The sequence below is a fragment of the Lonchura striata genome, chromosome 14, assembly GCF_046129695.1.
Source record: "Lonchura striata isolate bLonStr1 chromosome 14, bLonStr1.mat, whole genome shotgun sequence".
In the NCBI taxonomy this organism is placed as follows: Eukaryota; Metazoa; Chordata; class Aves; order Passeriformes; family Estrildidae; genus Lonchura; species Lonchura striata.
Genome location: NC_134616.1, coordinates 4462010 through 4485254, shown reverse-complemented (window position 1 = coordinate 4485254; position 23245 = coordinate 4462010). Strand labels below are relative to the sequence as shown.

At 44.6% G+C, this 23245-nt stretch overlaps 1 protein-coding gene across 1 annotated transcript in view; it reads right to left on the bottom strand.

The window, feature by feature from the left end:
• Nucleotides 1–4617: 4617 nt before the first annotated feature.
• Nucleotides 4618–23245, bottom strand: part of HDX (highly divergent homeobox) — a 39416-nt gene continuing 20788 nt past the window's right edge. The window contains exons 6-11 of the mRNA XM_077786482.1: nucleotides 22584–22730; nucleotides 19044–19251; nucleotides 15984–16063; nucleotides 14332–14415; nucleotides 12100–12222; nucleotides 4618–11141 (exon numbers count right to left, since the gene is read on the bottom strand). Coding sequence (XP_077642608.1) covers nucleotides 11016–11141; nucleotides 12100–12222; nucleotides 14332–14415; nucleotides 15984–16063; nucleotides 19044–19251; nucleotides 22584–22730 — 768 coding nt within the window. The 3' untranslated portion in view covers nucleotides 4618–11015. The remainder of the gene's footprint in view (nucleotides 11142–12099; nucleotides 12223–14331; nucleotides 14416–15983; nucleotides 16064–19043; nucleotides 19252–22583; nucleotides 22731–23245) is intronic.

Here is a 23245-nt window from a genome sequence, read left to right as displayed (position 1 = left end):
GGTTACCTCTGCCTCCCCTGCCTGCCTCAGAGCTGTCCCCTCTTCTACCCACACAAGTTTTCTTTCCAGGCATTGAAACCCTGAGCTCACAAGATGTGTGTGCAGCTCCAGGTCTCAATACTCAACTGATTTAACCAATATTTCCACTTTTTTTTTTTTTCTTTTTTTTTTTTTTTTTTTCTTTTTCCTGGACATCCAGAGTGAGATCACAGCAGTTTCCTCTCTCTTCTTTGGAAATTTGCTTTATCCAGGAAGCCAACGTTCGCTGCTGGAAGGGAGTGATCCCTGTGTGAGCCACAGGAACAGCAAACAAAATGTCCCTCACCTGCTGGACCAGTCACTGCCCCTGGGTGGGAAATCTGGAATCACTTGTGAGGGAAAATCTGAAATCAGTCTCTAATTAGTGCTCATGGCCTGCTGTTAATTGGAACTGCACTGAGCCCCAGCATGGCTGAGCCAGAAGAACCTCTGATGCATTGACCCATGGTGAGAAATTGATTTTGGGGTGACTCAGAGGGGTCCCCCTGCCCCAGCCCCCCCAGGATTCCAGCCACTCACCCATTCCCAGAGCCCATCTGAGCGTGGCTATAAATACACACCCGGATCATCCGTCGACATTTAAATATAATACACTGCCAGGGAGAGGGGTTTGAAATATCTGAAGGATGTGGTATCTTGGAAACCGATTGCCTCGAGTTGCCCAAATCAATTACAGAGTGAATCAACACATGGCTCCGGCGTGGGAGCAGCGAGCAGCTGGCGCTGCCACCCGTCCCTGTCCCCATCCCTGTCCCCATCCCTGTCCCCATCCCTATCCCCATCCCTGTCCCCATCCCTGTCCCCATCCCTGTCCCCATCCCTGTCCCCATTCCTGTCCGCATTCCTGTCCCCATTCCTCTTCCCATCCCTGTCCCCATCCCTATCCCCATCCCTGTCCCCATCCCTGTCCCCATCCCTGTCCCCACTGCTGTCCCCAGGCTGGGGCACATCAGGGCACTCCATGGTTTTGTATCTTAGCTTAGCTTCTTCAGCTGAACTACAGAGGGGAAAACCGACTGAAAACAATCTTCAAAGGTGATAAGAGTCTTTATTGGGGAGTAAAGACAAGTTTGCACAAATTAAGGGGCTTTTATTGCTAATTGCTGACGTATTTTGTCAATATTTTCTACCCATCTTCAGGCCATCAGAGCACTTGCTCTGGAAGTTGTGAGTCCTGCTTCTTGCTGAGGACACAGCACTGAGCCAGCTCACAGACTCCCATGGCAGCAAGAAATGGCATTTTCAGACACACTCCAAGGTTTTGTATGAAAAAAATAGATGAATGAATATATTAAACAATAGAAAATCATATATTTCTGAAGTGTGGTTGTACAACACACAAAAATGTGCCCATTCCTGTTCCCATGGACTAGACTAGGGAAAAGACACTTTCCAGTAGGATTTTTCCCAAAAAGGGCTAAAGCAGGGAGGCTGTGCCAGCCTTACTGGGCTGGGGTGAAACCCTGCTGCACCTTGGCTGTGCAGGCGTCTCGTGAGGAGCCACCACAGATCCCCACCCAGGAGCTGAACTCCTTCAGCTCTTTCATTCCTCCCTGATCAGTTCTGATTCCTTGGCCAGGCTCTGTAAAGAGCCTGAAATTTTAAATAATGGTCCAAAAATGGGATGATGTAGCCGGGAGAGTGTGGGTTGCTGAGAGAAGAGAAGGCTGAGCTAAATATTTGGCAGAATTAAGCAAACCAGGAAAGACATGTGGGCACAGAGAAATAATTCAATATTCAATTTCTGGCAGAATTCATGAAGTCTGTTTATAGTTTGGATCACAGTGAGCCATTTATTACTATTATGGGAACGATGGCCTGGGGGGGTTTGGTTGCAATGGGTTTGCAACTGTAAAATGATTAGCAGAACATTAAATTCAGGTTCATTAACCCATGGTCATTGACTGATGGGGTGTCTTTTCCCAGGTGCCATTCCAAGGATTTGGCCTTCCCAAATTGGCTCTCCTGCCCATCCTTGAGGGGGTGGGACCTGCTGGGTGACTCCTTCAAATTCACTTCAAATCCCCTGAATTCTGACGGAGCCCAAAACCTTCAGAAGAAAGAGGTAAAGGGCTTTTAATTGAAAATTTCACATTCAACAGAAAAGAGGAGATTGCCAGGGAAGAATGAGGCTGGGCAGAATTGTTCTTTCAACAAAAGTCAAATGAGCTTTTTCTTGTGAAAAAAATTCTACACGGTCCAAGATTATTCCAGACTTCCAGGAAGATATAACCAAAGAGCAAGAACAAATAGTAGGTAAAATCTATAAAAATTCACATTTCTTGCCCTTTCCTCCCCACTGAAATAACAACTGCACGCAAATAACCAGAAAACACCTTTTTTTTCCCCAGTTTTTCTCCTCCCATGGCCCTTTTCCTTACTCCTTGCAGCAGGAACATGGAGCTGGAGTGGCCACCCCAGCTGTCCCTGCTGGCCACACATCACCTCATCCCATGGAGCAGCCTTGGTGCTCCTAAATCCATGTGTGGAAATTAAACTGGAAAGTGCTCCTGGTTTATGGCTGCACCTTCAGTCTGATCTCAGCCTCCTCCTCTTTACTAAATGCCAGATTTATTTTAATACTTGATTCTTCATTGAGACAAAAATAGTTGGTCGTCCTGAAGTATGAAGTACGGGGACAGTTCAAGGCATTTTTCTCCAATTCCCGGGTTTTTTTGCCACCAGGTGGCAATGGAGCTGCAGCTCCACACGACTCGGCTTTTTCCCAAAAACCCGACTTGTTTTTTTTCCCAAAACACCCGAGTTCGGGCTCCCAGGAACATTTGTTAATAAATCTTTGGGGTCGTGCAGATTGACCTCCTCTCCATCCACGCTCTCGCTGGTTTTACCCTCCCTCTCTGCAGCCGCGATTCCGAAGCTGGGCTGAGCTCGGAGTCTGGGGGACTCCGGGGCGTCGGGAGTTTAATTAATTATTAATTAATCAGGATGGTGCAGCGCGGGAGGGGAGCCGGGGGCGCGTGTGCCCGTGGGACCCGGGAGCTGCGGGGTCCGGGAATTGCGGGATCTGGAATTGCAGGATCTGGAATTGCAGGATCCAGGAGCTGCGGGATGCGGGAATTGCGGGATGCGGGAATTGCGGGAATTGCAAGATCTAGAATTGCAGGATCCGGGAGCTGTGGTATGCAGGAATTGCGGGATGCGGGAATTGCGGGAATTGCAGGATCTAGAATTGCAGGATCCGGGAGCTGTGGTATGCAGGAATTGCGGGATGCGGGAATTGCGGGAATTGCAGGATCTAGAATTGCAGGATCCGGGAGCTGTGGGATGCGGGAGCTGCGGGATGAGGGAATTGCGGGAACCGGGAATTGCGGGAGTTGCAAGATCTAGAATTGCAGGATCCGGGAGCTGTGGGATGCAGGAATTGCGGGATGTGGGAATTGCGGGATCTAGAATTGCAGGATCCGGGAGCTGTGGTATGCAGGAATTGCGGGAACCGGGAATTGCGGGAGTTGCAAGATCTAGAATTGCAGGATCCGGGAGCTGTGGGATGCAGGAATTGCGGGATGTGGGAATTGCGGGATCCGGCTGCACCCCGCTCCCGTATCCCTGCCCGCACCAAACCCTTTTCCGCGGGTCCCTTCGGGCCCTTTTCCACCGCTCCTGGGCTGGAATTTTCACTCCCGTCCCCCAGCACAGCCGGGTGCCCCTTCCAGCCCCCAACCAGCACCAGCTCCAAGGAATTTCCCGTTTCCATCCACGTGGATTGGGGCGCCGGTCAGAGGATTCATCTCTGGAGGTTTTTCCCTTAGGGAATGTCAAGGGATGGGCTGAAAAGAGCACAGGGAGCTCTCACTGGGCTCAAAACCAGACTCAGAAGAACCCCGGAGCTCCCGGGGACCGAGCGGGGTCAGTGCTGGGCACGCAGCGCCCCCGGGACAGACCCCGACTTGGGAAGGGACATTCCAAACCCCGACTTCGGAAGGGACATTCCAAACTCCACTGTGGGAAGGGACACTTCAAAATCCACTTTGGAAAGGGACATTTCAAACCCCGATTTGGGAAGGGACATTTCAAACCCCGATTTGGGAAGGGACATTTCAAACTCTGATTTGGGAAGGGACATTTCAAACCCCAGTTTGGGAAGGGACATTTCAAACTCTGATTTGGGAAGGGACATTTCAAACCCCAGTTTGGGAAGGGACATTTCAAACCCCAATTTGGGAAGGGACATTTCAAACTCTGATTTGGGAAGGGACATTTCAAACCCCAGTTTGGGAAGGGACATTCCAAACTCCACTTTGGAAAGGGACATTTCAAACGCCAATTTGGGAAGGGACATTTCAAACCCCAATTTGGGAAGGGACATTTCAAACTATGATTTAGGAAGGGACATTTCAAACCCCGCTGTGGGAAGGGACATTTCTCTGCTCCTGGGAGAGGGCTCCAAGGTCTCTATAAACTCCAATTCTAAAAAGCCACTCCGTAAATAATAAATTAATTTATACGGTGGGAACTGAAGAATTAGGGCTGAGCCCTGATGTGGATTTAATTCTTGTTGCTCTGAACAGAACTGAACATTTACAAGGCCATTAATAAAGACAGAAACTGAGAAGTTCATATAGGAAAAGGAGTTAGTTCACCTTTATTTCATTTCTCCATAGTCCCAAACTTGACAGACGTAGAAAAATATCCTTGAGTCAGTAGACAAATTTACCAATGCTAAATAGCCCTTTTCTCTGACCATCTGGGCCAACCTAAATACATTTGTACAAACATTACTTTGGGGGGTTTCAATAAAAGGTTCTTCTAAACTATAAACAATAAACTATAGAGGAAAAATTTGAGCTACCAAAGCATGCAGATGAAGGATCTTCCAAAACTTCCAAAAAAAAAAAAAAAAAAAAAAAAAAAAAATTAAGAAAGCAAACCAACCTTGAGATGCATTTGGAAGAGAAACCAAACTAGGACAATTTGAGGAAAAAATAATTAATTAAGAGAAGTCAAAGCAAACTCTGTAAAGGATCTGTGGATAAGTTAAAATATCTATGGCACAACTTTTCGCCAAAAAAAAAATTAAGGCGAAGACCAACGTTTTATATAAAAATAGCTGAGCAGGCTTCTAAAGCAGGAAATCAGCATTTCCAATGATGACTCTGTTAATACAAGATTATAAATACCCTTTATATACACAGAAAACCAACTCAATACAAACGTCTGGACTGTTCCTCTGGGCATCTGGCACTCCAAATGCCCAGATCAGGTGTCCTGGACCATAGTGGAGGTACTTCAGTTGAAGGTTTGTAGTAGTTTCTTTGCTACACGTACTGATACAAATCATAAAAGCGAAATATAAATAGTGATTTTCACACAGAAACTTAGGAATATGCTCAGGTTACAAAGCGTAAGGAATTGGCCCAAAAGGAAATGATAAAAGATTTAAAATCATCCATTATCCTGTTTTGCAGGCAAAGGAAAACATCCAAGTTATACGGTAATATTTAAATTTTCAGAATATTTTTTAAAATTAAACTGATTCCTACAGTGAAAATAAAGCAGAAATTATCACAGTAGAAGATTCATTATCTCTTCATAAATACAGCAGTTGGTTTATCTGCCAAGATCACTTAGAAATATCATTATTATGGGCATTTTCATAAATTTCCAAGCCTAAAAGTTACCAGTTGCAAGGACATAAACCATCTTTGTATGGATGTATTTGACTAATTTTCAGAACTATGCAATTAATATGCAGCAAGACACAAAAATAAGAGCAAATGAAATATATTTGAGAAGAATTCCATTAACATTTCAAGTTAAAATAATTTTGTAGAGCTACTGTGATCAAGTTCAGTGTATCTGTGCACATTATAAATCTGCATCTGTGTGTGTTCACACACACACAGTAATTCCAGAAATAACCCCAGAAATTATAAAATTCCTACTGGAGAAGACAATTTTCCCCCAGCACAACTGAGTGGATTTGCCAATGACTTTTTGAACTGTATTTCACAAAATCTGCAGATAAAGGAAAAGCTCTTGTTTTCCACAGCACAGGAACCTTTTAGTTTATTGAAATTTTCTTGACTAAAGCCCAGAACCTTCATTTCTGCCTCCTTGTGCCTCATCCCCTCGTGCATCCTGCCACCCTCCCCCTGTGCTCCAGGGAGAGAAATGTGACAGGGGAAATTCAAGGACCCCTTTTCAGATGAAACTTGAAAACAAATGTGGTCTAAATCTACATTTGACCTCACTTTCTTACTGACCCATTTTAACACTTCAAAATTCTTTCTACAAGGTCTCTATAAAGTTAGGAGGGGAAAAGGAAACAACTGAAACAAAAATCTGTGGAGGTATTTATGAACTGTGATGTCTCAGAAAGTGTAAAACCCTTTTCCTCACAGTGCTGAGATCACTGACTGCTCTCTCAGACTGAGACATCTGATGCACTGAGCAGTGTTCCAACAATCATTAATACCAGAATTAAGGACAACACCCATTTCTCACAGTAACTGCACCAAAACCAGCAGAGCCACCCCACCATTTTTCAGCTTTAACATAAATATTTTCTCCCATTAACATATGCTAAGCTTTTCTCCCATTATTCCATTATTTCCTTCTCCGTGGATTGTGATGAACACAAATACAGAAAAATAGCATTAAAATAAAAGCAAAGTGATGGCTCACACTGAGCAAAAACCAAACACAAACTGAGGGATGCATGTTGGGAATAATTTATTGCCTATAAAAGGTTAAAAAAAAATTCCTAAGTTCACATTTTCTGCGTGGGTTTAAGGGGTGTCACATTTCAGAGGTAGCGTTGTGTAAAATGTAAAACAGAGCTGGAAAAGAGTTAGTGACTTAGTTCATTAACATGGGAATATGTTCCAGAGCCAAAGCACTGACCTGAACTGTTTTCCTTCCAGGAACATCCTCAAACACCTCCTTCAGCCAGGAGGATTTGCTCCTTTGTGGGAAAAGAACCCCCACAAGCCCAAGGCTCTGCCCTGTTTCTGTTGCCTTCTGACCAAAGCAGCTGCTGGTTTTCAGAGCAATAAATACTCTAAACTCCTGTTCTTCCATGGAAAACACCCATTTTGTAGTGCTGCTTTGACTGCTTTTTTTCTCCCCAAAACTTTTCAGATTTCACATTTGGTCAATGTGGTAAAACATTCTTGATGAAAGGAATCCACCAGCACAATCCAGCACTCGTGTTCTCTGCAGCCAGGTGGAGTCTGCTCACTGACCACCCCTAACTTTGCTCAGATTTGGGGCAGAAAAGCAGAGTCTGGCCAGGTTCCAGCCCTCAGCCCCTGGGCTGGGGGAGCTGGGCAGGGGCTGCAGTTGGACATCAAGCTTTGGGCTGGCACTGCTCCTGTGGCAGGAATTCTGTGCTATTCCCTTTTTCTGGACACATTCCTGTCCCTCCTCACAGCCTGAGAGCAGAGCCAGCAGGGTCAGTGCTGTGCAGGACTCTGTGCTCAGTGCCAGGGACACAGCAGGGCAGGAGGTCCCTCGGGGGAGGGCAGATCCATCTGGAGCAGGGATTCCCATTCCCAAGCCAGGAGGTCCAGGATGCTGCTGGTTTGTTCCAGCACTCACCAGTCTGAGCCCAGCAGCACACACAGCTTCTCCCCCTGGGGAGCAGGCTCTCTACAGCTACTGCCCAGTTCTAGGTGAGGACAGAACCAGGACATTCTTTTCCTCACTCACAGGGCTGCAAAGCCCCAAACTCCTCATTTCACATTTTTTATTGCCTTAGTGAAAAAAAAATACTTGGAGAGATTAAAGTGCAGAGCTGCCTCCAGGGCACTCCAGAAACCTTGTATGGTTCATCTGTTCAGGTATCTTTAAACCTGCTCCAAATTCACCTTCTGGAGTATTTATTATTTTATTGGAGTATTTCCTGCTACTGTCACTCCTGTCAGATCTATGGATGTGACTGAAGCATCACCTGCAGGGAAAGGGAAGCAGGCAGAGCTCCAGGAAATAGGGTTTCAACCTTGCAGCATCAAAAGCAGCTCCCCAGGGAGAGCCTGTCCTGCCTCTGGGTAAAGTGTCTGTTCTGGGCTACTTTCCCACCTGGGTTTCTTCAGAAAGACATCACTGATGCTCCCATGGATGCTTTAGGAATGAACAATGCCAGGGAAGTCACTGTTCATGGACAAAATAAATGAGACACTGTGCAGGATGGTCAAACATTGCTACGTGGCCACAGGAAGGTGACAAAAACACCAGCACGAGGCCCTTCTGCTGCAGTGATAATTCACATTACAGTCACTCACTGGGGCAGAGAGGGGGCTGATTTCTGTCACCCTGAAAATAACAGCATGAGCTTCATCTCCTATGGAAGGTTATGGAATGATGAACTGCACTTGCTGCAGGTGTTTGTTACTGTCCTACAGACAGGGGAAACATCCTGAACCTAAACCCACCCCAGAGCCACCCCACTGCTCTCCACCAACATTTAACCACCACTAATGGTAACAGCTCGATTTTTGTTGGAAATACACACTGACACTGAAAAAAACCAGCCATGGAGCTGTGCAGCATCTTTCTCCCCAGATTTTGTTATTCAGGGATAGAATTTATCCTCTTTTTTCCCTGACTATCCTGGAGTGTTGTCAAGTATCCCAGGCTGTGTTTTGTCTCCTCACAGGAGAAGGGACCACAGAACATCCCCAGGGATGGGGTGGGCCTTGCCCAGCTCATCTCAGCTGCACATCCAAGAGGATTCCAGCCTCCTGGAGAACAGGGACTGACATCATTGCTTGTATCCAGCAAACAGTTCATTCAAAATTCATTCCTTCGATTTGTTTGGGTATGAAATAGCAGCAAGACAGCAAAATAGGAATCATCAATGGAAGTTTTTCTTGCAGGAAGGCAGATGATTTAATTGACCATGAAATTGAGAACTCCTGTTAAGAGTATCCTGCCCTCTCTCATGAGAATTCAAGTGGAAGAAGCAGGAAAACAGGGTCCAAATAGTGGCAAATCCCAGCACTGTTTTTTGTAATTTCACAGAAAACAAGAGGTTTCATTGTCAGTGGCACAAATTTCCTGTCTAAAGAGAACAGCAATAGAAACCATTGTCGGCCTGGCATAGAAAACCCTTTATAAATAGTTTTTCTGAGAATTCCAGCTCAGCTCTGTCCTCCCTGTGAAGGACAGCACTGTGAGCTCTGCTCACAAACCTCATTTCCACTCAGAGTTTTAATGCCTCAGCTCACACACAGGCCCAGCAGCCTGGAACTCTGGGCTTTCCCTGTGGAAGGGTAGCTCTGCTGGGAACTTACAGAACTGTACAGGTGGCAGAACTGAGAGACTTTTGGTTTTCCAGAATACCTTTTAAAACCATTCCTGCCCTTTCTGCAGCTGGCATTTTACAGTATTGCTAAAAGCTCCTCATGCCCAAGGAGAGGAGAGACTAAAGACCTGAAAGAACAGAGCTCACTACTGATACTAAACAAAAAGAGCTGTACAAGTGATTAGGGAGGAACTGATCAGACTGAGAAAACCCTAAAACCTGAGTCTAATCCCAGTATTAAAGGAAAAAAAAGGTGTTATTTCCCCACCACTCCGGATTTTCTGAGCTACACCTTGGACCTCCCACTGAAATTAAGGGGGTAACTTACTGCATGAACAAAGACTCCCCAGAGTCAATTATTATTTGGCATAAAATGGGAAGATCAGGTTTTTTACCAGATTGAAGTATCTGTGTGAAAAATACTTGCTGAGGGAAATCCAGGTTAGAATTGGAGCATCAATGCCATGGGCAGGGACAAGGAGCATCCCACAGAACCATCCTGGAGGAGAAGAGCTCCAGGACTGAGACCTGCCTTGGACTGGTCACCACCCTGTCACTCAACCACAGCACCACTGCCATGGCCAGGCACTCCCTGGACTCCAACACACCCCACTGAATCCACCTGAGCATCTCTGCACAGCCATTCCACCACAGGAGGGAGGGACTCAGTGCCAACAGCTCTGGGAAAGAAGAAATTCAGTTCAGACCCTGCCTGCAATCCAGATCACAGTTTAGAAATGGCACTTGCCAAAAAATGCACCAGGCAGAGCTTCAAAGCAGATCTGCAAAGCACACTTCCAACACTGGAAAACCTTTCAGGATGCAATGACAGCTGTGGAATTCTGACTGGCTTGGTAAACTGGAGCAAAGTTTGTGGAAAAACATAAACCCAAGAATTAAAATAATAAGCAGTACTTTAGTATTCAGGCATTGACAAATAAAAACTGAGACTACAATCATTAAACTCTAAAGAGTGTAAACATCCAATCCCATTACTACTGTATTAGGAAATTGTGTCCTGCAGCTATCAGGGTTCCCATTTCCACCTAATTTCTTCCAACACTTATCACTGCTTCTTTGCATTAATAATTTATTCATGATAATTCAATTTTTTCAGTTAGCCTTTCAAGGTTTTTCAGCTATTTTGGTCAGAAAAATGGAAGATTTAACAATCTCAAATCAGAAAACGAAAAACACTTCATTTAATTTCAGGTTTTCAAGCACAACTCAGAGAAAGCCCATTATTCTATTTGGATCCCAAATTTTTAGTCCACCTACCTGAGTAAAAATGGGGAAAAATATAATAAACAGGCCTGGGGAGCACGTGGAGCTGGAGAATTCACTGCATGTGTTTCCCATTCTTCCATCCCTGCTCAAAAAGACTTTGCTACAGAATTGTTCTGGAGAGTCAAAGTTAATCCTACCCAAGGCCAAGCTGCTCCCAGTGAACCCTTCCCTCACCCAGTTCTTTGATTTTCCAAACCCAGCGCTGCCAATTGCTGGACAAAATCTGTGAGGAGCCAGAGCTGCCCTCCAGCACAGGCTGAGAACTCTGCAGAGCAAAAGCCTCTCTCTGTCCCCTGAGCCCTGCACCTCCCGTGGGGTTTGTGCTCTGTCTCCTGCAGAACAGGGATCACAAACTGTCTGAGTCTGTGATTCTGCAGAACAGGGATCACAAACTGTCTGAGTCTGTGATCCTGCAGAACAGGGATCACAAACTGTCTGAGGCGTTCTTCTCCGACAGCGACGAGAGGCTGAATGAGGTATCGTCGAGCTCCGGGGAGGTGTGGTTGAAATCCATCTCTTCAAGTTCAGGAGGTAAGTCTGAAAGCAGAGCCTACAAAGGAAAAACATACCTAATATATGGTATATACACTGCTAGGTGTGGTTTTTGATGTCAGCAGTTGTCGGAACTCAAAATGTCCCTCAGACATTTTTGGATGTTCCAGGCCCAGGTCAGAAGCATTTGAGACCCTGGCAGGCAGCTGCAAACACCTGTGATTTTGGGTTTGAAGCATGGAACGATTTACCAACCTTGCAGAAAGAACAAGAAGTCACAAAAGTTTTGATATTATAGTAGAAGTAGTCACAAAGTAGAGGGAAGAATTTTTGAGTGCTGTACAGGGGGTTTTGGTTTTGTACATGGGGGTCAGAGGTTTTAAGATGGATTTAACAGGGATTTGGGCCTGCCCTGTCCTCCCTCTTTCTCCTTCCTTACCTCCACGTTCTTGGTGATGTTGGCACTCACAGATTGGTTTAGGGTAGAAAAGCACCATTTAATATAGGTAATAGGCATTGGGGAAAACTGTAACCATGTAACATGTAATGTACCATATAAAAGATAGAAAATCACCATTTAATATAGGTAATAGGCACTGGGGAAAAACTGTAACCGTGTCACACATAATGTACCATATAAAAGAGAGCAGCAGCCCTGGGTGGGAGAGAAGAAGCAGTCGGGGTCAGAGAGGATGTCAGGGTGTGTGTGTGCCTCTGCCTGAGCTGTGAGCAAACCACAGCAGCCCCAGGAGAAAATCTTTTAGATAACTTGCAATAAACTGCCTTGAGACCAAACAACAGAAGACTACTGAGCCTTTCTTTGAAAGCAAAGGTGGGAGGAGTAATTTTTCCACCACACGGAGCCACCCCTGACCTAGGGTGAGCTCCGGCAAGCAGTGATTTAAACAAAGAGTGAGAAAATTATTTGAGATCATAATTTGAGCCTCTGGAGTAAACCCAAGGGAGGGATGCAACACAAAAGGACAAACAGGTATTAAACCTGCTCCAGGATTTACCTGCTGCTGTTCCTTATCATCTGATTTAATTGCAAGTATCAAACTCCGGGTAAACATCTGCAGTTCAAAATATTTCTGTTTGTGGCTCTCCAGCTGGCTCTCGATGAACCTGACTTCTTCATTCTGTGGGGGAACAGAGAGCTCTGGGAATGATCTCAGAACCATGGAATCCTTTAGGCTGGAAAAGTCCCCTAAGGCTGAGCCTAACCATTCCCCAGCACTGACCATGTCCCCAAGTGCCACATCCACGTGTCTGTTAAATCCTTGCAGGGATGGGGACAGGACAAAGCACTGGAATAACCACACCTGAACACCCCTGGGTTAAAACCAAACTATTTTTAGTGACAATGACAACCAAAGCCCAGATCTCTTCCTAGAAGTGATCAGGGGCCGAGAGAAGCGACAGCGAATAAATTCCATTATTGCAGCAGAAGGCTTGACACAAAAAACGGGAAATTACTTGAAAATTCCTCAAAGCTACCACAAATTAAAAGATAACATCCTCCAGTGCAGCTGGTCTTGATGTGGATCAACTGTCAGCTCACCAAGCTCCTCAGGATCCCCTGGCTTACAGAATAAGCAGGAATATCACAGAGTGACAGAACAGTTTGGAAGGGATCTTAAAGATCATTTAGTTCCAACCTCCACAGAGTGGATTAATGGGGCTGGAACCGGATGTAATATATTACAAAGTGAAGAAATATCAATAATTTGTGTGCTTTGGTTAAAAAGGCATTTTCCCAATCAATACTTGCTAATCTCTTAATTAAAAATTCAGATTTGGTAAGTATTTCCATTTTTCTCTTCTCTTCCAAACTTATTGGATCAAAATGCTAAACCTGTTGATCAGAGCTAAAATTAATTTTCTCTGGTTATTCACTTTTGCAAATATCATGAAAATCAAACTGTTTATTTAGGTTACAAGATCAAAGGCATTGCTCATTTTTACAGAAGGGCTCTGCTTAATAGCACCAACTCATGAGAGAATAATGAAAAAAAACATGACATGCATGCTCACACTAGCTAGAATTCAGCTTTAGCTGACGTGAAAAGCTGTGACTACACGATGCTCTAAAGGTTTGCAACAAACCTTTAGAAATGGTTGTATTTTTGTTGGTTTTTTTTCCCAGGAAATTCACTTTTTTTCAGTGAAAGCACTGCTCACCACACTATTCCAGGTGATAACAGCTCTGGGAATGAGAGAGAAATATTTCGGCTGCAATTTTGAAGCTTCTATAAAAAATCAGCTGAGTTCTTCCCTATGGATACTTAGCAGATGCCTGTTTAGCTCTGGATTTTGCCCAGCCCAGGAAGAATTGAGGTTTAGGCAGAAAACTCAGGGAGCAATCAGTGCTGTCACACAAAGCCCTGGCTCTGCAGGGCACTGTCACAACAAGCCTCTCACTGCACTGACAGGTGACATTAAGAAAAGGTCATTCCCTCTCTGATTCATTCTCCACTGCCCTTCCCAGGAAAACACTGCTGGAAGGAGGAATTTCTGTTCTGAAGAGATGATCTGTTTATTATTTTGCTTATTGATTATTATCAGGAGAACAGACCTGGTTTCTAAGGGGAAAAAAATCAGCAATGGAGGTAAAAGCCCAAGGAAAGGTGGAATTGTGGCGACTCCTGGGAGAGCAGCACAGACACAACCCTCAGCAGGAGCTGGCAGGATCCAAGTGCTTCTCCTCCTCCCACAGCCACCACTCCCAGGCATGTCCTGGGGAATGCCTTCTCCTCAGATCCCCCCATTCCAGCAGAGGATTTCTTCCAGCTGTTCAGTGCCCACCACGCTGCAGGAAAAGCCTCGCAGCATTCCAAGAACAATTCTGCTGGAATGGCTCCATAAATCCCTTTGTTGGGACACATGGAGGGAGCTGCAGCTCTGTAGAAATGGGGTTTTCAAGGGGATGCTGATCCAAAGGACTCTTCCAAATGAATAAATATGGACGTTTTACCTAATTGACAAAAATCTGGGGAGCTTTTTATACTGAGTTTCTAAAGATACCTTAAGCACAGTGTTAAGGCCAAGCTTAACACTGACTAAAACTCAGAAATACAACCCATTTGGGTTGAAACAGGGGAAAAGGTGGGATGAGGGCATGATGTGCACGCTGGGAAAACAGAAGAGGAGCTCAGGATCCCACAGGCTTTTGCTGAATTCCTGACAGGTCCACCCCCTGAACTCCCTGGGGATTATCCCACTGTCCCTGACATGGCCTAATCACTCACCTTGTAATCCAAAAGAGAACTCATCTGATCCACTTCAGAATTGCTGATCAGATCACTCTCCTCATCATCCAAAATTTCTATTTTCTGAAATAGAAACAGACAGTCCATTCCAACATACAGAGGAGACAAACAAATGGGGATCCACATCCCAAAGGAGCAGGAGGGAGGAAGGAGGAAGGGAAGGGTGAAGGATGAAGGAGGAAGGATGAAGGAGGAAGGAGAGCTCTGTGCTGGCTCCTGAGCCGTTCTGAGCAGTGCAGCCCCATTAGATGGCAATCATGCACCTCAGCCAGGAGATCCAGCAGGAATCCAGTGGGAGCTGCTGCCATGGAGACTTGGGCTGTTTACAGAGGAGGAGCTCCCTGGCCCAGCTTTTTGACTTGAAGTTGCACATTTATCTGCTCTGCTCTGTTGGTGTAAAGGAGGGTCTGGACATTTGTCCCTCTGGATAAACCAGCCATCACAGCAAATCCTGAGCTACTCCTGGCCTAAAGAAATCAAAGAGTTCTCCTCTGACCCTCCCTGGCCACAGTGCAAGGGAAATGCCCTTAGCTGTAGGGGTGCTGATCCAAAGGACACTTCCAAATGCACAAATTTTCACCTAATTCACAAAAATTTGGGGAGCTTTTTATACTGGGTTTCTAAAGCTACCTAAAGCAGTGTTAAGGCCAAGATTAACACTGACTAAGACTCAAAATTATGTCCCAAGTTTTTTACCTGTTTTTAATTGTTTTGACAGTTGTGAACATTTATGAACCTCTCCACAATAAGTTAAAGATATTTTCCTATTTTTTAGGATGGTGGTTAACCCAGTGTAGGGAAGGGCCACCACTGACCTAATCCATGTCCATGGGTTATTCCTGAGGTGCTAATTCAGGTTTTTCCTGCAGCATGTGGTCCCTCCTGCCTGCACACCAGGAATTTCCCTGAAATCACTGAGGAAAAATCCTTCCAGGGGCATTCCCAGCTCTCCCTGGCAGAGTCACCAAGCTCCCAAGCCTTGTGCTGAAGGCAGGGAGGATAAAGAACATTTGGTGTGCTCCAGTGTCTGCCAGCCCAGCTGAAGTGACAACAGCTCAGAGCTTTGAAGTCCCCAAGTTCTGCTGCTGCATCAAACCCTCAGGAACACTGGGACTCAAATATTTTTGGTTTCAGACTCAGCTTGAGGGAAGAGTCTCTACAGAACTGCCAAACATTCACATTCCCCTTCTCAGACACACTTTTTAAGATAGGAGGGGAAGAAACAGATTAGAATTTCAAATAGGAAAACCCTATCTCTTATGCAAATACAATGTATTTTAATCCAATTTTAAGTGCATTTAAAAAAAGTTTTGTTACAGTGTTTCAGAAAAAAGTATGCAGAAACTCTTCCTTGGGTTTGTTCCACTGCTGTCTCAAATGACAAAATCTGGGGTTCAGGCACGTTGGGGAGCTGAGTCTCTTGGGCACCATCTCTCCAAGCCATTTCTATTGAAGGTTTGAGGGTTTTTTCCTGCTGTGTTTTAGAACTTTTAGTACAGTTTTGAAGCTCAAATAGGAAGGTCTTTTAACACACACAACTGAAGTTGTCACCTAGTGAAAAACACAAGTGCTGGACAACAACCTCAACATTAAGGAGTTATTAATTGGTGGAAAAGGCAAGGTAAACATACCACATTATCAGTGGAAACTGGATTCTGGTCATCGTCTTTGTGGCCAATTTCTTCATTTTGAAGAGCTTCATTTGTCTCTTCTGCAGAAATAAATTGGTTTTGTCAGATTTCATTCCAATTTTATGCTGAAGGACCATTAATGGTGTTTACCACTAAATGTCACAGCTGCTAAATCCAACAGCAAAGTCATCGTATCAATGTCTAAGCATAAACAGAATATCTGCCTTATTAAAAAGACCTCCTGTCACAAGCATTTCAGGCCAACATCAAACCAACTGCCACCTGAAACAACAACAAAACTCTCAGTTATTCTCTGCACCAAAACCTTCCCATTTTTAGGTTCAGGTTGGTATATTCAAAGGTGAAGAGTTTCACATCAGAGATGTGCAGAAGACAGGGTTTTTTAAAATAAAAATTAATTCCTACATGAAAAATCCTGCATTCCCTGAAATTCTGGGGTACATATCTAAATCCCCCTTCCCCCTTCCAGATACTGATGGGTTTTGAACCAAAAACTGATCAGATTATGGCAGATGCTTATCCCCAGTGAACCTGAAGTGCTTTTTTATGTATAAACACTTGAAAGCAGAGATTTTACCCTGGTATTTCAACCACAAAGCACGAGATGATTCCACTGACCTTAAAGGCCAAGGAGAACCCAAAACCCAAAGAAAGGTCAGTCTATTTACTCCTAAAATTGAAGTTTGTTTCTCATATTTACTTGGCTTCTGCATATTAAAATATAAACCTATGATACATATTAAATATAAAGAGGAAAAGAAGGAATGGGCAGCAAGGTTCAGGTAATTCCAGGGTCTGTCACCTCCACTCAAACACAGGGAAACCAGGATTTCCCTGGGATTACCAAAGACAGGGTAATGTTTAGGCCAACCATAGAGAGCCAGTTAAGGGTTTTAAACAAATTTTAAGCTAAAAATCTCTAAACTGAGCAAATTTGATTGGGAATTGTTTCAAATGAACTCCATGTGGCAGCTCCATAGGACAGTTCGTGCCAGGAGCACACAGGATCAAAGGGGAGCAAGGAAGGGTGGAGGTCACTGGGTGAGGTCCCTCCTCAGGGACATCCCAGGGCACCAGGAACTCTGCAACCCTGGCAGTCACCCCTTGGATTCAACAGCTGAAGGAAGCAGCTCCCTACAGCAACTCCTTAAATATTCATCCTCAGCTCACAGAACCAGCACAGCCCTAATGGCTTCCACCTACACACTCACACTGTGGATTCAATTAACACACAATTAAAAAAGGTGAGGCTATATGAGAGCATTAATGATCTATTTGGCATTAAAGCACAGCTTATTCTTTTATATTTACACACTATATTTTAAAAGCAGAAGCCATCAACTTTAATTACTCTAATTAAGTGACCAAAATTTGCTTTTGTCTGTCCTTCAAAGTGGTTTCTTTTGCTGTTGTTCTTTTGGTTTTTTAATAAATTTGGACCAAATGTTACAAGTTCTCAAACATTAGAACAGTTCCCTATCTGTGACTGAACATAACCCATGAGTATTGGGGGAAATATTTTCCTGAAGTCCAAAACCAGCTGAGCTGCAGCAGTGAAACTTCCTCCTTTGAACTGGAGAAATGAACAGAAATAATTGTAGTGGGAGAACAAAGTAATGAAGGTGGGATTCGTGGATGCTGTGAAAATCCTGTTTCCTTGCACCTCCTTAGGTTTTGACACTAATAATGCACCCAAGTGTTCAGCCTCACCTTGCCTGATGAAAGCCTGGCTCAACCAACACAGAGTTATTCCTCACTTGAGCTACAGACACTTCAGACTTCCCTGTCACCGTTTTCTCTCAAGCAGATCTGACTTAAATCAGCTCCTTCCACACCTCAGGCAAATCAAGGACTCTGAGATTCCTCATCTCACTTGGCTTTCAATCACTTGACCCATTTCTTCACCATCTTATTCCCTCTACAGTCGAGTATGACAAAGCTCTCCAAACTCATTCCCAGCCGCCTCCGTTCCCCTGGCTCTTCCCTTTAAACTGTGCTGAGGAAATGACAGGATCAGGCCTGGCACACTGAGCTGCCGAGCAGCAGGCCCGAGGTCAGACTCTCTTTTAGCTTGGAGAGCAAAGGCTGCATTGATCTCCTCTAAGCAGAAGCACTGGGAGCAATTAGTGAGTGGGGGATGTGCTGGACTCATGGACAGGAGGGGCAGGCAGACATCGATCCCATGTGCTCCTGGGAGGGAGGAGGGAATTCAGTTGAAGGCACTTCTCACTCCAGATCCTGCAGTTTACTGAGGACACCCCCTGTGTGTGCAGCTCCAAGGCTCCTGGGCTGTGCCCTGCCTCTGGCTTTGATCTGCTGGTTGTGTTTGCCTGTCAGACACAGCAGCGGGAGGCCTGGGCAGCTCCTTGTTCCAGCCTGAGCTGAGGGGCTCCCTGCCAGGAGAAATGGGAATGCACAGTCCCAGCAGCTCTGCTCAGCCCCAGCAGCAGCTCCAGCCCCACCAGTGCTTGGGGTGGCTCAGGATCACAGGGATGGAAGTGTGGAATCATGGGTTGGGATGGCAGGGACCTTAAAGCTCACCCAGTGCCACCCCCTGCCAGGACAGGGACACCTTCCACTGTCCCAGAGTGCTCCCAGCACTGTCCAGCCTGGCCTTGGGCACCTCCAGGGATGGGATGTCAAATGGAATGGCCATTCCAGGTGGCTGGGAAGAACTGAGCAGTTGGCAGAGAGCATTTTTGAAATCTGGCTTCCTTGGGAAGAGAGGCTTCCCCACCTGTACTGGCTGCCCAACTCTCACTTGCACCAGCAAAATGTGAATTCTTGACTTCATTTCAGATGAATCTGGCAGAAACTGGGCTCTTATGACCAAAGGTTTCTCCAATATTTGTACAACAAACCCAACAAAACTCAGAGACACAGAGGTAGAAGAAAGAGACCAAACAGTACCTTCAGCCCAGGCGGGGTGGAGCACTTGTGACTCTGTCAGACGTTTTTGAATGTGTACAACAGAATCCAAAGCATGCACACTGCACAAAATTGAAAATATAGGCACAGTAGTAACTGCATTCCAAATACCTTGTGAGCTTCCTTCAGATAAGCAGATTGATACTTCATCATTCCTATCATTATCATCCCCCACTTCAGTAGCAGTTTCCTCTCCTGGATTAAGTGCTGATTTAGAAACAAATTCAGATTGATCAGAGAAATCAGCAGGACCTCCTCTAGGGGGTGGGACCTCAATCCCCATTAAACGATATTTCCGTCTTCGATTCCCAATCCAAGTCTTGTAAGAGAAATAAACATGAATGATATCAGAAACTATAACAAAAGCAACAGGCCCCCAACCAAGTGAAATCAGCACATCTGAGCTACAGGAGCAGGGGTGCAGCCAGCAGTTCAGGGAGCTGAGTATTCCCCAGTATTGCACCCTCCTGAGGCTGCTTCCCGAAATCCTGTGCCCAGGTTCAGCTTTCCATGGGAAACAGGAAGGTGCACAGCAAAAGAAGCAATAGGTACACATGGCAGCAAGGAAAGTTCTGATTGGAATTGAGAATATAATAGAAAAAATAATGCTTTGCAGTGAGGCAGAGGGACAATATGTCCATAGAAGCCTTGGTAGCTCCAGCCTTGGAGGTACCAAACATTTTACTGAATAACATCCTGAGAAACCTGCTCAATTCCAAAATCCTGCTCCAGATAAAGAGCAGGACTAGGTGACTTTGTAAGGTCTCTGCCCCCCTAAATTATTCAACAAATTTAAAATAAGATCTTTGATCCAGGTTCTCCTACTCTGCAACTTCCAAAAGGGGACTGAAGCATCCGATGACCCAAACATCTCCACTGTTCTAGGATTTCCTACAGCACAGAGGGAACTGGCCAAGGTGACAGATCTACAGCACTCCCCTTGGAGGACAGAAAGGAACTTGGAAAAATAAAACTCAGAGCAGATCATTCTTCAGTCCCCTTTGGCTGTAAAACAGAGCTTTAGGAAAAGTTGTTTACAGTGAGTGCAGAGGAGCACACTGGGAACAGTTTTGGAGATGAAATCAGCCCAGGGAACCTGCAAACCCTGCCATGGTGGGATGGAGATGGATGCTTTAAGTTCATTTTACATAATAAAATTGAATTTAAAAGGAGAGAAAAAAAAAGATCCATATTCTAAATTCTCCAAGTGGATCTGTACACCTGGTCATTAATTTGCCTTCTCTGATGAAGAAACACCTACACTAAAAAGATTCAGTTTAACATGGTGTAACAAGAATTGTCTACAACTCCTGCTCAGCAGCCCCTGTACCCCAGACCCTGCATTTCATCAAATAAGTTCTCCACTGGAACTCAAAAATCCTTCCCAGAGCCAGGAATCCACTTTTTACCAACTGCTACTCCCACTGTTCATGGGCTGGCTCTCATCCCCCTTCTCACCATGTACACCCCCAGAAACAGGAGCAGCAGTTCCTGGGTTTGCAAACATGATCAGGCCATGGCAAAATCCACATCCTTTCCATGAGGCCTCTGTTCCAAATGAGTATCCCAAGACATTAAAATGTTTAGTATTTTCTTTAAGGACACACTAAACATCACTCTGGCCTTATTTGGGAAATACCTGCCCTGTTCCTCTTCCTAGGCTTCTGAGAAAGTTGAATAAAAAACTTTTTGTTCATAACACCTTGATTACCAAAGAGAAAAAGTGAAGGAATTTTAACAGCAGTCCCAACTACTAAACACAGTTTTATACTGTGCCAGCCTTGGGAAAAAAAAAAAAAAACAAAAACCTTTTAAAGCTGCATCTCTAACAAGCTAAAATATAACATGCTGAACACTATTTTTAGCAAATCTTTTTTGTTGGCTGGTATTTGCTTTCCCAGCTTGCTGATTTTCCTCTTTGAAGAATACACAACAGGTATGCAGAGAACTACCACCTGGATCATTTTTTTCTATTACCTACAGTTTGGGGGAAAAAAATAAAGAAAACCCCCACACAAGCAGCCCTTTGAGATCTGTGTCTCTTTTTTTCCAAGCTGTGTATTGCCATTCTTTAAATTTTCCCATCATCTTGTGATTTTAACAAACAGCGTTAACAAAATTTAAAACTGAATTGATCTCTTTTTTAGCAAAAAAGGCAGATCTTTTCACAGACTTTTCAAAGCAGAAAATCTTTCATTCAACATACTGAGAATGTCAGAGAAGATGAACATGTTTTGATAGTGTCTCAAATTAAATGGGGAAGAGAAGGTTCCACATCCTGTGTGCTGTGCTGAACAGAGAACATTCTGGAACAGCAAAACGGTGAGGGCAAGAGCAGACTGGAATTGCCATGTGGGAAATCAGCCTGAGAGTTCTATCCCTAAAATACATCCTCCTTAAACACTTCCAGCAAGGTCTGTGAGTGCATGGGATCATTTGTCATCTGTTCTGGTGCAGGTGATGCCAGAGCCTTCCAGGGTGTCCTGGTCTCTGCCCTGAGGACAGAAATATCCCAGCAGGTAGAAAGTGTCACACAGTGTCACCCCCTGTGTGCCAATGAGGATGTCCCCAAGGGAACAAACCAAGGGAGCCTGGGTGTCACTGTGCTGTCCAGGAGGTGCTCTCAGGAGGAACAGCTTCACCTTTCAGAGAGCAAAGGGAAGTCCTTGGAAAACAAGGAGCAGCTTTGCTCTATACAGAGGAAAGAGTGATTCTCTTCAGCCTCCAAAAGTACAGTTGGGTTTTTTGGAATTCCTGTGTGCCCACAAAAATAAATAACCAGATTGGTGTTCAACCCTAAAGCAGCTTTGGGACCATGTGGATGCACCAAGCCAGAGGTCTGCACAACAGGAGAGTTTCACAAGGGCTCTCAGCCCTGCTTCTGCAGCAGTGTCAGGAATTTATGAAACAGGTGCAAAAAGAGGATGAAGCCTGAAAGGAATAATCCCAATTGTCACTCCTGTCACGAGGGAAAGGAAGGCTCCTGTCTATGTGGAAACAGTGGTGCCATTTCCTGAGGCTGGGATGAGCAAGGAGACCCCAGAGGTGCTGCTGGGTGTCTGCTCATCCAGGACACACTCACACAACAGCCCAGCCTCTGGAGGAGATGATGTGCAGAGGTTCTTGGGAGCCAGGTTACCTTCAGCACACCTGTGCCTCCCTCAGCCACCTACAGCAACCATCAAACTTCTTCCATCACATCTCAACCTGCCCTCAAGACAGTCTTGTAAAATATTTTTTTTCTATTCTGGAGCATTTTCTTTCATACAATTTTCCCTATAAGCATGAATGAGAAGTATTTTCCCTATATATTTGGAAAAGCCCTTTTTTGGTATCTTATTAGCAATATAAATAGTACCTTTCAGTCTTCTAGGATCTCCCTCAAAAATGTAACACTTTTACTTAAAATCTTACTCAAGAGAATGCCAAACAGCTCCTAGTGCTGCTTCTGCTGCTGATCAATAAGACCCTGACCTGAGGGCTTTTACTAAATATAGACTGCAGAAAGAGCAGGAGAGCACTTCCCAACATGGTCATTCATTATGTAATATGTGAAATCTATTTCAAGCTTCCTCATGAAATTTTTAAAGCCTTTCATCTGTCCTATTTTTGCTCCTGCGACAAGATAAGGGAAGACTCTGGATTTCTTACCCGAACTATTTCACAGTCAACATTTAATTCTGCAGCCACAGCTTCAATTTTCTCTCTGCAGACTGAGCCCAGGCTGGTCATGCCATTGTCCCAGTATTTCTTTAGGGTAGCTAAGTCTCGGTCACTAAATTGTGTGCGGTCCTGTAACTGCAAGATAAAAAAAAAATACTGTTAGATTGAAAAAAAATCTGCTTATCCTGAGCATTCATGTCCAGAGGTCTCCCCCACAGTCACACACACATTCTTCTGTATCCATGGCTCTTCTTCTCTTTTAAGAGTCCCTTAAGAATTTGGTTTGGTTTTTTTTTTAATCCAGGGCACTTCAGAATTCCCTGGGATTCACTGTAAAGGCAGTGGCAGCATTAACACAATTTTAAGGCACTTCAGCTTTGTTTCTACTACACCTGATTTCTTTAGTAATTTGTTTTATCTCATTCTATAATGCCTTACTGAAAATAACTTTTTTCCCCCTTGTGCTGTTTACTCTCTCCACCCAATTTATGCAAATTAGTCCTTAAAGGCTTTTCAAGTTTCTCACCCTCCCCCCTTAAAGTTCTTTTATCTTACTGAAAACTACAACACATGCATAATTCAAAGGATTCTGACTTCCTAAAGGGAATACTTTATGTGGTGAGCTTGAGTTTAAATTGGTTCCACTGTTT